At 36.0% G+C, this 23,678-nt stretch overlaps 1 protein-coding gene across 4 annotated transcripts in view; it reads right to left on the bottom strand.

Annotated features, from left to right (window-relative positions):
* KCNH7 (potassium voltage-gated channel subfamily H member 7) overlaps nucleotides 1–23,678 on the bottom strand; it is a 209,745-nt gene that overhangs the window by 49,548 nt on the left and 136,519 nt on the right. For 2 of the 4 annotated variants that reach the window (XM_085066618.1, XM_085066620.1), the window contains 4 exons: nucleotides 22,740–23,168; nucleotides 18,748–18,768; nucleotides 18,209–18,232; nucleotides 14,953–15,167 (listed from right to left, as the gene is read on the bottom strand). In XM_085066618.1, the coding sequence (XP_084922744.1) occupies nucleotides 14,953–15,167; nucleotides 18,209–18,232; nucleotides 18,748–18,768; nucleotides 22,740–23,168 (689 nt within the window). The remainder of the gene's footprint in view (nucleotides 1–14,952; nucleotides 15,168–18,208; nucleotides 18,233–18,747; nucleotides 18,769–22,739; nucleotides 23,169–23,678) is intronic. The other 2 variants (XM_085066619.1, XM_085066622.1) reach the window with 2 other exon arrangements.

Below are 23,678 nucleotides of genomic sequence, written 5' to 3'. Positions count from 1 at the left end.
TGCATTTGGTTTCTCTTAAGAAGAATCAGGGGTATTCAAACTTAATGAAATACCACCTCACACTGCTTTTCCTGGGGAAAGCAGGTATTCAGTTATGACCGATGTGCTCTACAAGCAGTATTAGCCGATCAGATTTAATCTATTTAAAATGAGAACATTTCAAGGTTAAATAAACTGTACTATATTTTGCCTTTGAGTAAAGAACTTTGATATAAAATTCAGCTTTTCTGTGCTCCTGTTTATTTCATTCACTGTTAAAGCAACACTGCTGCAAGATAGAAGACTTCATTCAAACACATTTTTGATTCTGAGAATCTTGCTTGAGGTGTTTCACAAATATAGGGCTGGTGAACACCTACTCTTTTTAGGTTCATGTGCTCACTTCCTAAGATCACAGGTTCAAGGTGGTATTATTATAGAAGGGCTGCAACCAGACACCCAGAAAAATATGGAGTGAGATCAAAGTAGCTGTCATAAATTCACACAGTTTTAGATTTTTCTGTCTGAACTGTTTGGTAGCTTTCAGTTTCTCAAAGACAACTGTAGTTCACTGAAATTGAAAGCAAATATATTTAAGGATAATGAAACTTTATTATTGGCTGCTTTTTAGATAAGCAAGAGCAGAAAGGAAGCATATGTACCAGAGATGCACCAGAGGGACTATCAGGTGACAGTTAAGTAAAAAAAAAAAAAAGATTCAGTAAGCCTTATGACTTTTCACTGGGTTATACTTTTTATGGTGTAATCTTTTTTTGGACAGTTCTAACACCTTTCCCCATGAGAAAACCTGCTTGGTACCAGGTATGATTTCTGCCTTGTGTTGCATTTAAAAGATCTTGTTTTGCCTAGTGTTTTTTGGTGCAGTGTCAAAGAGCCAAACTGAGTTGATGTACATTGGCCATATGCTTCACTGGGTAACTGGGTTGTGTAGGGGACTCTTGCTATATGCTCTGCAGCATCACATGCAGGGAGATTGGAATAAAATGATCTTTAAGGTCTCTTCCAACCCAAGCCATTTTATCATTCTATGACTCTACTATTCAAACTGCACAGCTTCAAAAGGCTCTGAGAGACCTGTATTGCTATCACATGTATATTCATAAATTTTGTTCTGAGGCATTTCCAATCTAAATTTATTAAAGAATGCAAATGCACACAGTAAAAACGAAAGACCTAGAAACAAAGAAGCATAATAGTATATTAATAAATAATAGCAGAAATAATAAATTATTAATACCATCACGAATTGCTAAAGAAATATTTCTGTCAAATCACTGCAATTGCATGGGCCAAATGCAATATGCACGTTACTTGGAAGATATTGGACTTTTTTCATTTCCGCTAAGAAGTTACAATATTTTTGTGCTGTATATTTCCAAACAGATAGGTGACATATACATTCACACAAGGAATATGTAACATATTCACAATCTAGGTAACACCTTGCATCTCAGACAGAAGTACTGCACATTCAGAAAATTTGATCAAAGGGAAATGTTTACAGGTGACAAAATACCAAAAGAGGTATAAGGACTTGAGGGAAACCCAACAGTTTTAAGTTAGGTGGACACAGATATCTGTATGAAAAGTAGATATGGAAGTGTGATGGTTGCAAACCTTAATAAATCAGATGGTACTTTGCTATGTCTCATGACGAAGTGTGCCTCATATGAAGTGTATGTATATTTAAATGATGTAGTTACATTTAGTACTAAGTACTGTTTTGTCACTGCTGCTTTTGCAACATATGAATTAAAGTAAATCTTGTACTAACAAGGTCAGCTACTGTATAGCACCTCTCACACTAAGAGAATTTTACAAACATTTAATAAAGTTCAAACTATAAATATAGTGCCAAACTACTCTGGGGACTTTAAAATAAACATTTATCTCACCAATAAAACATCTTGCAAAAAATTATGAAAGATAGTATCAGTTAAAATACAATGTTGAAATATTTATTTCCAGGAAATACTATTTGACACAAAAAATATTATTTTGCCAATATGTTGCTGGACTCAATCCAGCAGTAGTCCAATGCTAGGTGCATGGCCCTGAGAGATGAGTGGATGATAACTCCTGCATCCTTAAGCCAGGAATGCTGTAGCAAATCTAGAAACACATCAGCTCCTGGTATGCTGGGAGACTTGAATATTATGAATAGTGATTGAGGAAACTCATTGTATAAAGCATATTCAACACCAAAACATGAAAATTATATGAAAATGTAAAGAAACTGAACCAGGATTATAATTGTATTATAAAAACTGTAGCCAGTGGAAAAAAAGGGAAGGAATTTGGAAGAACATCTGTCTCTTCAGATTTAATCCAAATACACAATACAAGCTCTTCCATTTTTTAGCTAATTTTCAGATTTTAATCAGCAAGGCTACTAATAGTATTGGACAGGAAAAACTTGGAAAGGAAAAGAAATAAGAAACATGAATCAGACACACAAGCTAAAGTCATATTGTAATTGACTGATTTTGTCATGACCTTAAATCTGAAGGATAGTGCACTCAATAAATGAGGCAGTATTACTTCAGCTTTAAAATTATTCTAATAGATTTTATGAAACTGTCTTCTCTTGATGTAACCTCTCCTGGCTCTCTTTTCTCCTGTGTATTAGTTCTATTGAAGCTGCCAAGCTATAACTACCAAGTACATCTCCTTCCTTTTCCTCTCCATTCATACTATTACCATGAGACATCTAAAGACTGGACCTCCTAAGGAGATTTCTGAATCTAAACCCAACTAAAAATAAATATTACACGAGTATTAATGAACAAATGAAGTTTAAATTAACATTGGCTCTCTGATTGCAGGCATTCCCTAATTCCCCAAAAGGCTATAATGGACTTTGGTATTTCAGTCATCTTGATGATCATCTTTCTTATGCAGACATGAACAACTAAGAAGGTTACACAAGTACTGAAAGAAAGCCGAAGCACTCTTGATTTAGTGCACCCTCCAAACACAGCATTATATACCACTTCCATATATCAGCATTAAAAGGCATTTTTACATGCAAAAGACATTTTTACATGTCTTTCAAAGGACAGCTATTGAAGAGCATCCCCTGAAATACTAATGGAGGGGACTGTTAATAATACTTGTCTTCTTGTCTTACTCCTTTGTCCTTATTAAAAGCTTTAAAATTATGCAGTATGATTATTTGTATATAACCCTGAATGCTAAAGCATTCTCTGTGAGACAGTTTCAAGTGTAGTAATGAGGCCTTATATTGGAGTTTTGTTGGCTTTCTTTTTTTTTTCTTGCTATATCCACATATTCACCAAGTTTAATTTTAGGTAGATATTGAAACAAAATTTTTGTTATTAGTGGTGGAATCTGAAAACTCACAGCTTTTCTGAGTGTATTTTATTTTTTTTTTGTTCCAGATGTACATTTGCCACTACGTGAAGCTTGTTTCAGAGCAATGGGACTTCCCGGGAGTTCTAAGTGCCTTACTGAGGCCATAAAGTGCCAAATTTTCATAAAGTTATCAAATATTTACATAAATCTTATTCAGCTGAACATATTTACATACAGAATAACCCCAGATCTTCAAATGGTTAAAGAAAGTTCTGCATGACCTGTGATTAAAGCAGTAAAACAGCCTTTTTTTCCTGTCTGTTGAGTAAAATTGCTTAGGTTTCAGGGAAATAATATTTATTGGATATTACCATCAAACAAAACTGTTTTACCAAACTTGAATATATGCAATCATTTAGAACACTCACTATTTCTAACCTATAATTTATATATATTAAGGTAGATATTATATGAGAGGAGGTATTTTTACAGTTCATTTTTCCATGAAAATATCAAGAAAAGGTATATAATCTTAAACCTCAGGAACCTCTTTCTGCCAGTCAGTATATAATTACTTTCACATTAGTAGGTAATGCATCATCAAAGCAACACTTAGAAGCACATAGACTTACTGAGAGTGCTTTACTGAACTTTCAATCTTAAATTAAGATTATAGAGATTATTAAAGAAGATATTTAAAACTGACTTTTTAAAGCAAAATTTAATGACAGAATATGTATCAAAAGTTGTGTAACCCTCTTCTTTAAAATTCACTACGAGATTATTTCAGAAGACAGAAAGTGCTATCCTTCAACATTCTAGTGAGTTTGTGAGTTATTCTTTGCTCTTCTGGCAACATGAAGCTGCTAACAAGCATTTATATGTCTGAAAACAAAACATCAAGGGTGAAATTTGTAAAAAAGAGCTTAAACAATTGTGTGTTTTTTAGTCATCATAAAGATATTTTCTATCATCTGTTCATGGAGTAACAACAAAACAAACAGACTTGGTGTTTGTTATCTTCCTTACAGTGTTTACTAAAAAAGTATTTTTAATTATTATCCATTTAGATTGGTTTGCTAGCTGTCAAATACTTTGATGCAGATAAAGGAAAGCATAAAAGCTATAAGAATTTCTGAAGTGCATGGAGTGAAAATGAAGCAGCTACATTCACAGTTTGGTTCTATGATTACAGTATTTACTGATATAACTGTCAGGAGTACAGGAGAAAGGGAGAAAAGATCCTTATGCATATATTCATATTTAAGTTTAACTTTCAGTTTCATGGTAAATATTTTTTTTCCATAATATGCAAAATAAGCAAACTTTAGTTTCTAGAAAATCTGCATTTTGTAATTAGACCCCACAATGTTTAAAAATGTATGAACTGCAATTGAAACTGCTCTGGTAGGGAGAAAAGCTTACTTTAGAAATTACCATCTTCCCTGTGGCTCTACTTGTCTGGGCCTAATGAGCATATCCCAACCTTGTTCACTTAAAGGAGACATTTATTCTTAGCATTCTGCCCAGGTTGCCCAGGTTCTTCTCGCAACACCACTTTTAGGAAAGTTCAGTGCCTTATGCAAATTTCAATAAAATTTGGCCATCAATATTTTAACCAAAAAGCCATTTGGCAAGAGTAGATGGAATAGACTGCATATGTAGATGCAGAAAATCTGATGATACAAATTATGTTTAATTAGTAAAACCAACCTATAAAAACATGATCCAGATTTCTAGGGCCATCCATTCAATTTATGCTGGTTAGGCAAAGAAAAAGGGTGGATTGGTGACTGTGGAGAACTGGGCAGACAAACTTGCATTTGCTCAGCCAGTAGCTGCATCTTACATTGGACACTTTTTTCACAATGCAAAAATATATTTTGTTTTTGGGGAATTGTGGCAAGGCATGGTATGACCTTCATGATGATTCTTAACTACTCTGGTATTCCAACAAAAACAAAACTCTAACAAAACAGAAATAGCACAGAATCAGTGAGACAAAAGTAAGTTCTTGAGAAGCTCTGCCTTGCCCATGTCATGCTAAATGAAGCTCATGTTTAGGGTAGAACAGGACTTTTTAAAATGGATTTAACCAGTGTCCTGGTTCTGGCTATGAGAGAATTAATTTTCTTCTCAGTAACTGACACAGTGCTCTGTTTTGGATTTAGTATGGGAATAATGTGGACAACACACTGATGTATTGCTTGCTGAGTGATGTTTACCCTACGTCATGGACTTTTCAGTTTCCCAGGCTCTGGCAATGAGCAGGTGCACAAAAGCTGGGAGGGAGCATGGCCAGTATAGCTGATCTGATCCAGCCAAAGGGATAGTCCATAGCATAGCACATCATGCCCAGACTACAAACTGAGCGGGGTTACCAGGAAGAGACTGATCATGGCTTGGGAACGGGCTTGGCATCAGTCAGGAGGCAGTGAGCAATTGTATTGTATCACTCATTTTTCTTGGGTCTTCTTTCTTTCTCTGTGTCTCTGTGCTTCCCTTTTTCTCTTCCTCCCTCCTTCTCTTTACAATTGCTATTAGTGTTAGTATCAATCCCGATTGTCTCCTCCATTCCACTGAGTGGGCAGGAAGGACCTGAGTAGCTGCTGTATGATACTTGCCAGCTGGGGTTAAATTGTGACAACCAGGGAGATATGGGAATATTTTGGTACTACTGAGGCATTGAAAGCTCAATCTTGGGAAAAAAGTGCCTAGGATAGAAGCCTGTAAGCCTTAAAGCATTGTTTTCTGGTTAAATTGGCTAATTCATCACACTGTGCGAACTGCAGGTTCCTTTGCTTCCTGGATATTGTAGGTGTAAAGAAGTGAGCACTGTAGCTGAGAAGTCCAGTACAATATATCTGGGAATTACTATCCTGGACAAAACTTAATTTTTAAGCTGGTTTTTTTTTTTTTTTTTGAAAACCGGAAAGGAGGCTACAGGCTGCATCCTACCCTTACAAAATTTATCAAAATAAATTAGCTGGCCTCTAACAATTTCTGCAGAATGGCCATGAGCCACAGGCTCTGATTTTTTGATCAATTCCAAACCCAGCAACTAACAGCATTAGAGACTAAGCTGTAGCAAAAGGTATTATTCTCCTTGGTTATAGTCTCCCATTCATAACTCACCAACAAACCCAGTGAAACGGAACTTTTTTGAACAGAACAAATGTGAGCCCATACCATTCAGAAGTTCTTTTGCTTCAAAAGAAAGTTGGTTTCTTAATAATTAATAGAATTCATTTAGAAAGTAGAACATTTCCAAAGATTGATACTTAGATTACAAAAAAAAATGCAAAGCTGTGAAATGAAGAACTTTTCTTCCCATGTAATAAATGTTTCTCATTTATTAGTAGTACTGCACGCAACAGGCTGTCTGAGGCTGAACATACCGTCTCATGCCATCTTCCAAGATAATAAATAAGTAGTTACTGAAATTCCCTTATTTAAAAAGATACAGCCTTAATGTAAAACCGTCAGTCCTTTGAATAAAAGAAGATCTTTTTATGCTTGAAAATAAAGCTAAAGTACCTGAATGACAATTTCACCTTATGCTGCAATGCAAGATTTGTTCAACTGTCAAATAGAAACAGACTTACCTAAGATAAAATGAATATCAAGAAGAAAGTCTGAGTTTTCTAGGTACTACAAATATCAACTAAATGTTCCTACAATTTCAGTATTTCATTTCACATATATTTTTATTTTATGGTATATTTTTACACTTTATTTGTCCTGAACTAGGCACTTTTAATAAATACTTCTCAGAGATTTGTGTTGTGCTATGTTCATTAATTTTATGTTTAGTAACACCAATACCCCCCAGAAAGCTCAATAAATGCTTTGAAAATACGTTTCCACATTTATTAACTATAAATGTTTATTAAATATCTATTTGATAAACATAATATTTGGAATTCAATGAACCTTTGAATTTTGATTCATACATCTGATCCCTGATTTTTCCATTGCTGTGATTTTATTGATAGTTTAATATAATTTAAGGAGTGTTCCTCCTTTTTTTTTTTTTTTTTTAAAGCATTACCTCTGAACTGTTCTGGGTTTGCCCTTCTCTATTGATCCTGTCACCAGTTACAAGCTGAAAGCATCATCCAAGTTCTAACACATGACAGGTAATAGATGAGAAAAATGACCCTCTCATTCGGCTTATTAATTTTGAGGCCATTCAGAATTCATCAAATGACCCACTATGCTTACTGGGGTTAATGGTCTTTGTTTTTTCTTACTATTTCTACTACTTTGAAAAAAATGCTAAACTCTATCAAACCCTAGCCATAAAACATTTTCCTCAGCTTCCACTACATCAAAAACAACTAATCCACATGGTTTTTTTCCCCCTCCCCTGCCCAAGCCAAAAGAATAATAACCTGGCTGCTATTTCTCTTTAATGTGCTTAAGGACCTCATTTATAATCAGTGCTAGAACATAACTGCTTTATAATCATCATTATACTACCTGCAAATTGCAGGAGCTTTCTGCTCTTTAACATTTAGTTTATTCACCAGTTTCTCTCATTTCATTAGTGAAGTGTGGGAGAGCACAAATTTTCTTGAAAAAATTAATCTTTCAAATTACCCACCAGTTTCTCAGTTTGTGTATTAGCTGATATTGCATTTAAAGAGAAAAGAATTTAAATTGTTAGCTGAGCATACCTGCCCTTTCCTTCTGATGAAAATTGTTCTTAATAGGTGTGAATATATAATTTCAGGTAAATGTTAAACATTGCCTGTCCAAGTGATGGCATTTTGTGGCTAGATCCAACATTGGTCCTACAATATGTACATGTGAGGTGCCTGGCACTAGAGCAGAGTTCAGATTCCAGACCATTTGAGGGTAAGGGCACTTAGAGAGGGAGGGAGTCCTGGGTCTGAGTCCGTGGTGCCCAAGGTTATTTTTGTGGATTTTTTAACAGATGGTCATTTATGTAAGATGAGTAAGAGTCACAACACCCTGGAACTACAACCCGGGACTGCCTCTTTCTAAGAGATTGCCCTGAATGTTAGCCACACCAGTGGTGCTCTAGAAAAATAGCAGCTCTTTGTGACCCATGAGATCCACAGCATTCTGCCCTCTTCCCTTCCTCCTTCCACATGTCAGTAGCTATTGCTATCTGTCTCTGGGAAAGTATATACTTGTGCTGTCCTAAACATAGAAACTGTGTCCTGAGTTAACATGGTAACCACCGGACTCTGATTTAACTTTGCAGTTGTGCTGTTTTGCGTAGGAGGTTGGGTTAAATGGCCTCTAGAGGTCTCTTCCACACTACATTTTTGTATGGTTCTAAGGTTATGTGGAAGAAGGACTTTTATAGTTTCATAGCTGTTTTAAGGCAACTATAACTGCATGTGCGAAAGCTATTATTCCAGACTGTGCATGCCAAATGCATCAGAGGATTCTCACAGCTCTCTGGATCGTAGTGGGGCTTGACTTCTTGCAGTTCATGGTGAGACTGTTCTGGTGGGTGTCAAAACTGTTGGTTTCAGCAGAGTAACCTACCAAGTTTAGAAATTTGCAAGGTCAATCCACCATGAAGTGGGAGTTTGGGTGTTTATAGCTCTAAACCAGAGAAATAAGGCTTGCCTAAATGCTGCCAGCATCTTTGTTTCAGTTAGCTTTACTTGCTTATACCCAGTTATAGTTCTTATATCCAATTCATTTTTTTCAGAACAAATTAGAAATTTTCTCCCACTTATTAGCGTCTGAAGAGGAATGTTGCTTTGGCAAATGATCTAGTATTAACAAAGGTCATATGTTCCATTTCATGTCAGCATCAAGGCAGTAAAAATAAAGAGATCACACAAAATATTGATTACTCAAAAGTGCAATTCATTGAAAATAGTGGATCCTTTTTCTCAACTCAGCAAAATCAGGTAAATCCCTTTTTCAGAAGAGTAGATCTTGGGGGAAGGACATGGACTAATTAAGGATGCATCCAGGTTACATGCTGCAAAGCAGCTGGGCTATCCGACTGCTCCATTTCTACCATATGTTGTGAAATCTTCTCAAAACACTGCAGCAGTTCAGATGCCTGAGCCTATTCAGCTGTCACAAAAAGAAGAGGCTCTACTGTAGGAAGGAATATTTTATCTCACAATTATTGTGAATCTTATTTTTATTCCTTGGTGCAACAGCAAATAATTATAATGAAAATACTATGTTTTCCTCTGAAACTGATCAAAACAGCGAGCTTTATTTTCTGCTTCCATGCACTTGGAATACCTATTTGCTCTGATGAAAAAGATACCATTTTCCAGTTGTAGTGACACCTTTGCACAGCTTTAAATGGCCATGCTGGGTATTTTTATTAGTTTTCACCATGGTTTCTTTGCTTTTCTTTGTTTCACAGATTGTGTCACACCTTCTAAATGACAATGAAATTACACACATTTGTACTATTTCTATAATTACATCCACAGTAATTGCAAAGCCTAATAATATAATGACAATAAAAGATGAAATTTTATTGCATGAGGGGGCTATGTATTATTGAAAATAAAGGGAACAATTCCTGTATAAACAATGTCAACTGACAAATAAAAGGAAAAAGAAGATTCTCACTTCAGAGTAAATTTAAATTTTCCATACATTAATTGGGAAATGTTGGCTCTGCTTACCCCTTAATTTCATTATTATATGTATGTCTTGCTGTGTAATTGGAAGGCATCAAAATTGTTTCCCCTTAATTCAGAATTTTCAGCTTTTTGCAGAATGCAAAATGAGCAGCCTTGAAATGTTGTGTGTATGTGAGTTATTGCAGGATGTAAACAGCACAGTGTGTCAGCTGAATCAGACTGCTGAAAACGTATAGATCAATAATTTGGTTTATTTTTAGGTCTTATATTGCCCCTCTCTGTCCTAGATGCTGGTAGTCTTCTTTTAGCCTGAAAACCTGAAGGTCAGTTTGAAGTCATGATCATATAATAGTTCTTTTTATATCAACAGCTTTATTGGCCTTGGGAGGATATTGTTACTTATTTCTTAATCTTTTGGGGAACTAGAGTCTGGCCAGATTACAAAAACATGCAGTGAAACTACAAGGTCTATCACTTCACACATGACCCCCCCTCCTTCACTGCCAGCTCTATTTTCAGATGATTTGTGGGTGTTCACCATGTCTGCAAATCAGATCACAATATTCTGTGTAGCCTGGCAAGCTATATATTTATCATTTCATCAGCCATATGACCAGTTTGGGTATATATGTTTCCTACAGGTGGGTGGATAATGAAACAGTTTTGAAAAGTATTATTATAAGAAGTTTAAAGATCATGGAGCTTTACTTTCCTGTAAGTCATGTATTGAGACAAATAATGAACAACAGATACATATTGGGTCTTTCAACCACATGCTATAACCCTTCAGACTGATGAATTTCAATGAGATAAATAAGCTCTGAACACTAGAGTGTTCAGATCTAAAGTGATCAAAAGCAACAAAAGAGTTTTTCTTAAACTACACAATAAAGAGACCAGTAAATTATACTTCTATTAACTGGAACAGTTATTTGTCGACAATATTAAGTTATGGGCATTCAGGAATTCTCTATTTTCTTTAAAAATAAGCACAGATACTAACTATTGTAGTCTTCAAGAGTCTGTTTACAGCAGAGTTCACAACTTTGCGCCTATACATCAGTGGAAACCGGATGTGTAAGAAGCTTTACAATAAATCAGTATTTATAAAGAGGTTAAAATCAGTTCCTGTTGTGTCTTTGCACATTGCAATTTTAAGGCCAAAAGTCCCCTTTATGAATTCATAAGAAATGTTAAGGGACAGATGTCAGACTTTTGCTCTACTTCCTTCTTTAATAAACAAAATACTTTTTGTCCCTCTAGGAAGACTTGTCTCTTTCTAACAATCAGTGTCAAGACCCCAGCTGAACCTGTCAGTGCAAAAGAATGCAGAAACTGCACTGTCCCTCTGAACAGATTGTAAAAAAAAAAAAAGGAAAAAAGTAAGTTGAGACTCTTCTAGAAGAGAGTGATGTTAAAACCTTTGGAAATTATAATGAAAAACATTTTAAAAAACAATTTTTACTAAAGTGGAATGTAAATGTAAATTTAATTTAGTGTCAGGTATCTGCACTGGAATATAACAATGCCAAATTACCAATCAGGGCTATCTGGCAGCTACTACTGAGATAATTCTCTGAGCAAAAGTCAATGTTATGCAGAAACAAGCATCCAGAAGATGTTATGCTACTTGGCACTACACAAGGAGTTATGATCAGTGAAGCCCCAGGTGAAAATCCAGGCAAAGCAATCAGGGAATCTACTTATTCAGGACCATCACATGTGCAGCAGTTCACCGCAAGCTATATCTAAAGGCAATTTTCATCTCTATGTGATGTCCTGACCACTCCTGTTAAGTAGTAAGATAGTATTGGAAACTTCCTTGCAATAGGATTTATAACCCAGACTTTTCACTAACAGTATAAACCACTGCCCCGCAGCATCTTCTGTGTCTTCTGAAATAATTTTCTAAACTTTATTCTACTTTCTATTTCTAATTTATTCCACTAAGATATTTCTACTATAGTATATCACTCCTCTTTGAACATTTTCACAAAGTGCATTACTTCCTCTAAAGACAGTGGCCATGACTTTCTTATTTACTTTATTCATTGTTCTTCCTTTACCCTCTGAAGGCGGCTATATGCCATCCCTTCCTTTTTCACTGTCTTCAAGACCTGAATTACCTCTCCAGCTTGTGGATGTTAAAGAAGTTATGCAGCTGTTATCTTGGGAAAGAACTGGTTGCATCCTGTGATGCTGATATTTGGGTTGATATTACTGATGATGAGAGAGAATCCAGAGTGAAGTGATCCAACAGGGAAGATCCCTGATACCTTAGTGTGGTGCATAACAGTGTCCATGTCTCTATGTTTTTAGTTGCACAGTGAGGAGCCACAGTAGTGGAATTGTCAGGTTATAACAGCAGGATCAAATTCCTCAGGAAGACTGAGGAAAGAGAGAAAGATAGATAAGAACTACAAAGGGAGAGATGGATAGATGGATATTTGAAAGGTACAACATGTCTCAAAGAAACCTTCCGTGTCATTGAGTCCTGCAATGCCAGAAAACACAGTGTGTTATGTATCCCTTCACTACATTTCTCAGGCTCTTTCTAGCAACACTTAGAATTCCTGCCCTAACTACTTTTATGAGAAGACTATCTCAGAATGTCACAACTCTGATTAAGGGTGACCTTTAAACTTACTATGGCCATTTTATACTCATTTGCTCTTTTACTGATATTGCCCCATAGGTTAAATAGGTCATATTGCCCTCTGTGTATCTTTGATGCCGTTTCACAGATTGACTTACCAGAAACTGTGCAAACATGAACATATCCTACCTCATCTAACATTTCCACCATATTCTTTTCTCAACATTGTGCTCAAAGCTTCCAAGCCCACTTTTGCACTATTCGGAAGATACATAATGGATCTACGGCCTAGGAAAATGTTTACAAAGAAATTTATAGCCAGATACACAGCAGAGTCTTCATAAGCTGACTCTTATGAAACATATTGAAATCACTGGGAATAGAAACATAAACAGGAATAAAATTAGCCACTTTAATCCTCTGTCTGTATCTAATTTAATTAATGAATCATTAGTTAATTAGATCCTTGACCATTGTGATAACATAGACCTACATTTATTTATACCTCCTAGGAGTTTTTCCCTGTACCTAATTGTAGAGTTTAGGATGCAGCAGCAACTAAAAACATTGATAAGTGAATGCAATAACAGAAAACACAGCATCTGCCAGGAATTATTTCCAATTATAATGAATGATATGGCATCAAAGTTTGCTACACAAATTGTGCTCTGCACAGTGGTTGAGGTTGTTCTAGAAAAGGACATAAACCAATGTCAAATTAAATTGGAAGGCTTTTCTGAAGTGTAAAGAATTTATAGAGCATTTCAAATTTAATTTTGAATTTAGTTGGTATCAATTTTCCTGGAAAGATCAGCTGATCCATGCTATTTCCACTGGACTTTTCATAAAATCTAAACTATTCTGAGAATAAACATAGATTTTTTAAAAAATTCCTGCCCCCTTCCCACCCCCAGAAGTACCACTAGTACATAGTCACTCAGCATTCTGGCACTAATTAGCCAGTCAGAACTAAAAAACAACAAAAACAAAGGAAAAAAAAATCCCCAAAAACGTACCTTGCCTCATGCTTATATAACTTACGAAAATTAGTCTTTTTTATATAACTTGAGTTTTTGCCATATTATCTATGAAAAGATTTCTATGTATAACCACTATGAATAATTTAAAATATATCAAAATGGATCCAGAAGAGATTATATCTTTCAAAATTGACCAGAGAAGAAAGGACAATGGTTGCAGATTCAAGTTAGCTATTAAAGACAAAATATGTGAAAGATAAAAATCCAATTACTTTTTAGGCACTAACTGATCTCAAAATAGAACTGATTGAACTTCTATCTCTATTTCTCTAGAAGGGTGTACAATACATTCCTTTTTAAATCTGTCAAAGGGAGTAGGATTGTGGACAATATCTGGCATAGTACCAATGCAGAGAAGCTGCAGTCTGGTCTATAGAAGAGAGGTCAGCACTTGGGGACCTGGCTTAGTCGTGGACTTGTCAGTGCTGGGTTAATGGTTGGACTTGATGATCTTAAAGGTCTTTTCCAATCGAAACAATTTTATCTTTCTATGATTCTAAGTCAAAAGCTGCCCTTGACAAGATCTTCCTTATAGAATATCTATCTGCATTCTGCCACAAAGCACTTCTTAGTTCTTTCAGTCTGCCAGTGAACAGGCATTTAAGGGTGAACCCTCTGCTTACTAACCCTATAAAAGTTATTTGGGATACTGTCATCTCTTGATATTTTTTTCAGTATGTTCCACATTGGCAGCCTCTCCTAGCCACTCCATATGAGACTATAAAACAAATGTAGTAATACTGAAATGAGCTGAAAAGTTCTGTTGACTTCAGAGGGCATTGCATCTGTCTTAGAGTGAAGAAATATGCTGTCTTGAATTATGTTCAGTTTTGTTTCAATTATATGCCTCATTCACACGATACATCATATATCCAGTCCAAAGGTATCTGCTCTTTATTTGGACAGCCTTCTTGATGCACAGATATGGAAAAGATACCCACGAGAAAGAGCATTATGAAAAGCCAAAGAACTTGAACAGAAATTATGAGCTGTAATTATGATACAGTGGCACAACCACCTACCATTTGTTATCATGTTGTGCCTTACACTAACTAGCACTTCATAATCCTGAGAAAAAAGTAAGAATGAAACTAACATGTATGAATGACAGGAATCACTGAAATTAGTAGTCCTATTTGAGGGACTTGGTGCATACTACATTCCTTTCCATACTATTCTCCAAATAGAGAGCTGAAAAGTTTTGTTTGTTAGCAGTGTTATCTAATGTTGTAGACTACCTCATGTGCAACTGAATTGAAGATAAATTAAGTAATGACTTAAAGCTTTCAAATTATCCTGGAGATAGCCAAATCACTCATTAAAAGACTAACAATCTATTGAATACACTGATAATGAGATCTGCAAAATTGAAAATGAACTAAAATAATGTGTATTACCTTACCTGGGTAACCTTCTCTGTTACATTGTGCGTTCGGTCTTTCACCTTAGGTGCAATAATTGCTTTCTCCGAAGAAGGTGGAGATGAAGATTTTTTTTCACTTTTGATATCTGAAAAGTTCAGTGTGAGTTGAGGAATTTTGTTGATTGTACTGTATTTGTTGAGATTCGAATCCGATGTGGATCCCAACAGACTTGACTTGATATGATTAAAAGGCCCTGAAAAATTGGAACACACATTTAGTATCTGAGAAATGCAGAGAAATAAATTACCATTGATGTGGGATATGTTAAAAGGGTGGTTTAAAACTATTTTTCTGTATACTACTTGTAAATAATAAAAATTATCTATATTTTAAAAATAATTGTGTTGCTAATATGATTCAAATCTAATATTGGCTACAGATATGACATTTCCTTTACATCTAGCCCTCAATATTTTTTATAAAGTTAATGGATTCCAAATTGCATAATGTATCTCTCCTTACTTGTTTTCATGTTACTGGGAATGCTGGTGTGCTCTTATTATAATTCTGGCTGAATATAAAGACTATATGCTCATTTGTTTATAAGAGCGGAAATAGGACACATGATTATATAAGAGTGCCTGGAATTAGCAAAGGCTCTATTATCACATCCCTACCTTGCTCATGCTCACATGATAGTTCAAAGAAATTGGAAAATTGAGAAGACTCACAAACTTTGTTCAATTGTCATTGCCAACAAAATATTGGAAACTATAGGGATACTCATATGTAGAATATTAATGGAGTATATACAAACTTCTTATACTAGTTTAGTGCATCATAATAGACAAAAAATATGGAGCTTGTGTACTTCATGAGGTACATATCCTTTATAATTATTCTTTTCATTATTGGACAGAGTTGTTTGAACAAGAAAGAAATATAACTGATCAGAATACTTGTTTTGTACTGCCATCATAAGGTTCATTGGGAAGCCAAAAGTATTCATTGCAAGGAAAAGTTGGTTTTGAGAATAATATTGGAAAAAAGAATTATAAAGATGTTTAGACAGTGAGAGCTAAATCCAATTAGGGATTTAAGAAAAAAATCCAGGTCTTGCAGTCAGTAGCAATGTACCTAAAGTGTGGGATTGAAGGGTATTTCTCAGATCCACATGAGAATCTTATTGCATCTTAATTCTATTAAGGGCGACAATGTAGTGATGCTTTTCTCTTCTACTGTTTTTTGAAGTTTTCTTTTGTCTTCCTGGGAGGAAAACAAGAATGTGTATGTTGATTCAGGAACAGTCAATGGGATAGGATTAGGCCTATGGGGTAAATTGTAAAGTCAACAGTGGAACAGTTGATTTTATTTGCAATGTGTGAATGAATGAAATTCAAAGCAACCAGCTGCCTGGGGATGGCTGTGGGGAAATGCTTCAGGCTGTGCTGATTATATATATTTTATTTGGCAAAATTCTTTAAGTGAGGGTTGGTTTTCCATCACACCTGGCTTTGAATGCTTGCTGAAGAAGGCAACTTTTAATTTTTTTCTAAGCTTAAAAGGATTTATACAAGTTTTCTACCTCCTAAACTCATGATAATTCTATGTTAATCTGGGCCAGAGATAGAAAGTTGCTATTACTCCACTTCAAATTGTGCCACTCTGCAGAAAGGAATTCAAGATGACAAGGGAGGGCATGAGGCTCTAGACTAAAAATTTCTGTTCAAAAGAGAATTTGTGGTGAGTGCTCTAACCATTAAACTGCAAAACAGTCCTTTTTCGGCTAGTATATTCTTTGTGGAACAGCTTGATTGGAAAAAGAAAGCACTACCTTTCACCTGCAAGGAATGGTAAAAAAGCCTGGTCCTGAGGATACCACCAAGGAATTGATACTATACTTGAATGCCTTTTAGCCCACGTGGGACCTGAATCTATCTTTCACATTATCTACATGAATCTACTAAAAATTATTGTTCAAAATATATCCGGGCTCACAATCTCCTTAGAAAACTGTGAAGTGATTAATCTGGCTGGTGTGTGCTATGTACATATGGCCAGCCAGCAGTTTTTCAACCCTACTTCCCTATTAGCTGTAGCAATAATTTCTGAGTATAGAATAGGTTTAGACATAAGCATGATATCAAGTTGGAACCATTTGTCAGGGGAACAACATTCTTGATACCTTAGAAATTTAAAGGTGAGAGGAAACTAAGATAGCTTAGGCAAATCTGTGATTAGATAGTAGGCAAGATTTTGTTTTATTAATAACTTTATAGATGCTTAAATTGCTTTGAACTTTTGGGTTCTGGGATTTACATTTTTTGTTGCTTCCATTCCAAAGGGGATTACTCTCTGTTTTACTACCTAATACTCATGCCCTAGAGCATGACATTAGGCTTAAGTTCACTGCACATGAGAACAAAACCTTGCTTTTTCCCCCCACCTTCTTTTGCTTTAGAAAGAAGTGAAAGGTACAATGCATCTCATTGACAATGGTAATTGATTGAAAGACAGTATTAGCTTAAGTACAGACCAGGCTGACAGCAAATGAACCGATAGGTGACAGCCAGTGGACCATTGCCATACTCTCATAGCAGGAAGTAGAAAAAGAGGGTCATAACAAATCACAATCACAATTGACACTAATTGGCACCGTGATTGACAGTTTCAACAGAGACGCAGAGAATTGAATAAGCAGGGAGAATGACTTGTTTCTGCCTAGCCTAAAAAAGGAGAATCTTTCAGGTTAAGTTTGAGGTCCCCATTTTTATGGTACGATTTCATTGTCCTTGCTTACACAATGCATTGAGAAATGATTTCACTCTCCTGAGCTGCCAATTCATCATCTTTCACCAGCAGTAAATACATTTAAAAAAGTTATTGTACAGCACAGAAATTGCATGTTTTTCCCCCAAGATTTTGCCAACATATACATGAAGCAAATGCAATGATTTTACAGTCCACAAATTGCTTTACAGAATCTAGATCATGCACTGCATGCAGTTTAGAGAGATTTTACCAAGTACACACACTTTTTGCATCATGCATGAAATCACAAACCAGTTTTTGCACAGATACAAATATGGCAATTAAACTGAACACTTCAGTAAGTGATCTTCAGAAATGGAGGAAGTAATTTATGAATTATGTTCAAATTGCTTCTAAAAGATGTAGCTCAGTGCTGGTGAAAAGAAACAGTTTTGCAACTGCACTAAATATTATTTAAACATGAAATTGGCAATGAAGTTCATGCATGCACATTTTGATGCTACAGGAAGCTTGAAACCATACCCCCTGCCATCCAGGAACGTGAAACTAGTTTTAAAGAGACAAAAGAGGAATAAGTGAAGATACTTCCACAAGGGTCCTGATTATCAGTTATTTAATTTTTGAGATAGATAACTGAAAACTAAGCGCCTTGTACCAACAGATCATTTGCTTATGTCCCCATACAATCATATATCCTTTTACAGGTAAAACTCCTGGTAGCTTCAACAGAAGTTTTGACTGGTTAAGGACAATAGCACTGAGATAAGTAACCATGATGTGGTCTACTTCCCTCCCTTCCTTTTTCGAATTAACAGATAATTAAGTCAAAAGGCTGTTTAACTATGCCTTCACTTTTTCCAGTAATTCTTAGTTAGTGCTTTAAGACGAGAGTTACAGGAATAACTACATGTTCAACAAATATATTATATGTAATGCACCTAGCCCTAGAGAGGTCGACATGAGAATGTTGCATTTGAACATTTCATAAGCAGGCAAATTAACATGCCAAAAAGTGTGGCTGATTGAAACACTGGAAAGTACAGTCTAGATATATACTTTACCTTTGACATTGCGACCATTGTCTGGTTTTCAGCATAATAAAAGTGAAGAAAAAGAGAAAAAAGACAACTAAAATCTACATCAGAAAAAGGACAAGATATGGCTTCAATGTGTGCATGGTTTGAATTGAATTTTTGTTGCACCTCCTTGATTGTATTATGCAGACTTGAAGTCAAGATGAAGTCACTTTGACAATTGAGACATAATATGTAAAAGTGTTTAGAGTACGTCAGCAGGCAGTAGGACTGGCTTTAGCTAACTTGCCTTAACAGAAACATGATAAAATTGTTTTTCCACAAGTCTGGCAGAGGGTTGGAGGACAAAAGTGCCAAGAAGAGGTGATTGGTCCCACATAATTAAGGGAAGCTGAGGCACCCACAGCAGAAATGCAGAGTGACTGCATGGGGTATGGCACTGCTCAGGAGGCCCAGCAAAGAGCCCCACGCCTGCCTAGACTCACAGGAGGAAAAGTTTTTAACATGGTAGCAAGCTAAGCAATGCCCTTCTGAGATAGTGCTGGAGAAAGATATACCTTAAACCCATCTTCAGCTCTTAGGGGCCTTTCTGCAAGGAAATGGTGGGAAAGCTTTCTGTCCTCACAGGCACACCTGGCCCCGAATCCTCTCATGACATCAAACCTTTTCAGCAAGAGTAATATTATTGCTGTTGTTATTATTATTTTAAAGAAGCTGCAGAGGTGCAGAAGTAGAAGCCATGCCAGTTCACTGATAACAATGTGTCATGCCCCTGCCTGGCTGCGGCTCTGAGGGGTTTGAGGAGGGTCTGGCTGGCAATGGGGCCTTGTTCCTGGTGCCAAAACCTGCTCTGACCAGGTTATCAGCCTTCAAAGGAGCTTTGGACTCACGTGGACATTCACCTGCATTGTGCTGGGCTGACAGGCCACCCCTGAGGCTGAAGCATTTGTGCCCTGGCTGTCCCACAGCAGCCCTGTCCTTGGGAGAACACTCAGTCCCGCTCTGGACAGAGGCCATGGCCTGCTGTGGGCAGCAGAGGTGGCACTGGGCCTTGTCACACCTGCTGCCTCGCTGGCCTTTCCCCAGCTTCCTCAGCACTGCCGAGTACAGAACATCAAGCTGGGCCCTCTGTACCCAGGGTGTGGAAGAATGTTTAGTTCCTCACAGCCCAATGCATTCCTGTGCCAGGCAACTATAGTAGAACTGGAGATTAGGCTAAGTTAGGCTCAAAAGTCTGCTGCTGTTTCAGAAGGCTGCAGGGATCTTACTGAGTCCACTTTCTGAAGACAATATAATTTCTGAAGAGTCCCTTTGAACTTGTACCTGCCTGCAAAATCTGGATTGCTGGTGTTTCAGGTGAGGTGGGCTTGGCTGCAGCTTGGGTGGTGAGTGTTAGACACAGTTCCTGCCCTGTTACTTTTGCTATCATACAGAAAAATTTAGAATGGAATTTGATCCAGTACACTCAAATGAGTTTAAAATTCTAAGCTGTCATTTTTACTGTAATATCTTTTGGCATATAATGGGCACAGTGATAATTTTAAAGTGATCGGCAACGAGGCTACATAAATTAATTTAACACATGAAATAATTTCTATTCTCAATTGCATTATCTTAAAATTTGACTGCGGGTAAATTACTGTAGTTAATATTAAGCTAAATAATGTTATTATCTTTCAGAATTCTGCTTTACTGATTAAATTAATATTATTTGAACTGGAAAGGGTAGGAAAAAATTGAATCCTGACTTGCATTTTCTGATAGAGTAGCAGTTTTAAAATTATTTGGGAAAACTCAAATTAAAATGGAATGGGAAAATATATTAAACTCTATGTTTCCTTTGGTAGCAGTTTAGCCCTTTGGGACTGTAGTTTACTTTTACTTTTTGTACTTCGGGCTTTGCATTCTTCCTGCTCAGAATCTGCAAGTCCAGGGAAGATGATTTAAGCTGAATCTTGGTTGCTTAACTTGCATGGATAATTTTATAGCAATAGTAGGATTTTATGGCTCACCATTGAAAAAGGCAATTAGGACTTGCTGGATAAATGTAAACACCTTTTCAGCATAAGGCGCCCAGTTCTAGTATGATTGCAAGCAGATGGCATCAAGGATGGTTATTAATTCTAATGCTATTCTGAGAGCCATCCTCTGTTCTGCAGAGTTTTTTCTAGAATAAGTATGTATGACATAAACCTGGGACCTGATTCTCTACTATTGTAGTTTATGCAGACTGAAAACAGAGTGCGTTTTGTCTATTTACACTGTAAATTTTCACATCACGTGAGAGGTCATAGAAATTCAAATATATTACTGACTCCTCATAGTAAAATTTATTTTCCTTAGTACTTAACATTTGAAAAATGATATTCCATAAAATGGAGACAGAAAGTTTTGCTCCTTCATTCATCCACTATTAAATTATGCAGTGATTTCTACATCAGTTTCTACCATTGTAATCAAAGACACATAATATTCAAACTGATTTTTACACATTTTCATATATACATAACTGGATGAAGTAGGACCAGTTGGGAAATACTATAGTGAAAACATGTTCTGAAAACAGAAATTGAAAAAACAGATATTTTGAAATGTGTTTTGTTTGAAAGATGAGTTTAAATACATGGGGAAGTTTAAACCAATATAAAGCTTATGCAATAGGTCCAAAGGACATGCCAAAGTTCAACCTTGGAGATTTTTGCCTCCTTATTTTGAAATCTTGGCTTAATGTGAACATGAACTATACAAAATGGTGTGGTTTAGGATGGATTTAATTGAATTTTCAGGTTCATTTGAATGGGAAAAAAAATCATGGTCTAAAAGAAACAGAAATTAAAAAACAACTACTTCCATATTATATTTAATGCAGGAAGAATGACTGATTAGTTTTGCCATTCTACAAGTTAAATTGTTTGGCAGAGGAACATTCAGACATATTTTAGGAAAAATGTAGAAGCAAGGGGTTCTTGATGTGATCTTTCCAAAACGCAGAAGAACTTATAGGGATTTTACAGTTGTGGTCAGTAAATAAGAGATAAACAAGCCATCACTGAAAATGAAAATTAATTTTCCTGCTAATTTAAGAATCTATACACAGTCTTCCATGACATTTTTTTTTTTGAATCCTAAAATATTACCCATACTTTTCTTGTCATCTGGCCTAAATAAAAAGGTGTGTAATGCAAGTCATTAGACCATCAGTAGCTATGAAAGCATTGTATATGCAGCACTTTAAAAGCCACTTTCCAAGGGACCTCTCAATTCACAGGGCTTTCAAGCCGTGGTTTGCTAAACACTTTCCCAAGTTTCTTAAACTACCTGTCTTCAAGAAGAAATAATGGACTACATTCCATGGATTTAGGAGAGACAGTAAAATCTAAGAGAGAGGAAACAGCTTTGTAACTTTTGCTGGTTGCATGAATATACTAGCACAAGAAGAAAATCACACTTGAATGAATTTTACACTAAGCATTTCACCATTTCACTAAGTATTTCACTATTCATTACACAAAGCATTTTAATGGAGTTGGTGAGGATATTTTTTCCAGCATGAGAGAAAAATCAGGTCTCAGTGTTGGATCAGTGAATGAGCAATCTGCATATTACAGGTTTAAGAAAAATAAACTTATCAGTCTCTGAAGTAGGATTTCATACAGTCAAAGGCAATCTAATATATGTCAGTAGGGAGAGAATGGTGCATGCTTATACTTTGATCTCCTGATTTTTTTTTCTCCCCAGACACCAATATTAGCTTTAGGAATGTTGGCCCCAACATTTGCTATATCCCTATTGAGAAGATCAACACCATGATTCCGTTAGTCTCCTTGTAAATTAAACCCAAATTTGGTGTACATAAGCCTGCCGTATTTGGGCCCTTAATATTTTTAATGCACCTTTGAATGATTGTATTTAGCTGATTATATTTAGATTTGTTTACAAAGTGATGATTATTACTATGAAAAATTGAAATAATTCCTTTTTTAGTACATCAAAGAATAGTGATTGACTTTTTACCATACCTTCGCTTGCATGACGGTCCCTAAAAATGTTCTTGGGATGGACGTTAAAACCTTCTATGTCGTGTACTGAAGACGCTCTCCGTATACTACAAATGCTTTCCTTTGATCTGGAATGGGTTAGTGGATTGCTTGTCTGTATCATGTCAGGGTAAAGTCTGTCCCATTGCTGCTTGGGTGATGAGTGGTCAAGAGGTCCAGATATATTAACCAAAGGTGAACATTTACTGTGTTGAATCAGTGCTTTTGTATCATCCACTTCTGAAGGACTACAGCTGTCTTTTGTAGGTGATTTAAAGTGCTTCATTGCCACTGAGTCATCGCTGTGCTTAGATGAATCGATGATCACTGCATCAGGGTCTTCCTGTGGTAAGGACTGCTTTCTGTATGTTAAAAGTCTCAATCCAGGTAGCCGGAACCCAAAAAGTCTGCCTACATGTAAATACATAAAAACAGAAGAAAATATTACACATTAGTGTCTGGTCACTAAAATCAGCTTTTTTCACTCAAAGTGTGTGATAACAGCTATTCCTAAAAAATTACAATGCTTAGTAATGGAATATGTAAATATGAAAACACAGTATAACTCCAAGTTGTGGTGTTAAAAGATTTAATAATTCAGTCAGACCTAAGTTTTTGAGCTTAGAATGGGAATAGCAGCACTAATTCTACAGCCTATTTTAAAAGCTCTAAGGTTCAGATGGTCCTTTCTAAATTAAAAAATCTATGTATCTATAAAAGACTGCCAGAATGTCTAACTACTTTGCTTGATAGTGGTTATCCTGAAAAAGATATTTGTGGATTCTATTATTAGTGGAACTCCATGTGCTTATAAATGTACTGCTGATATATGCATTTATTGGCTGCAGATTAAATAGGAAGATATCAGTGCTAATTGCTTGGGAAATCAAAACAAGCTGTATATCAGTTTTGCTACAATCC

This window comes from Lichenostomus cassidix, chromosome 7, assembly GCF_008360975.1.
Source record: "Lichenostomus cassidix isolate B80296 chromosome 7, HeHo_3.0, whole genome shotgun sequence".
In the NCBI taxonomy this organism is placed as follows: domain Eukaryota; kingdom Metazoa; phylum Chordata; class Aves; order Passeriformes; family Meliphagidae; genus Lichenostomus; species Lichenostomus cassidix.
Note: the sequence above shows the minus strand (reverse complement) of the source record. Positions and strands in the feature narration are given on the sequence as shown.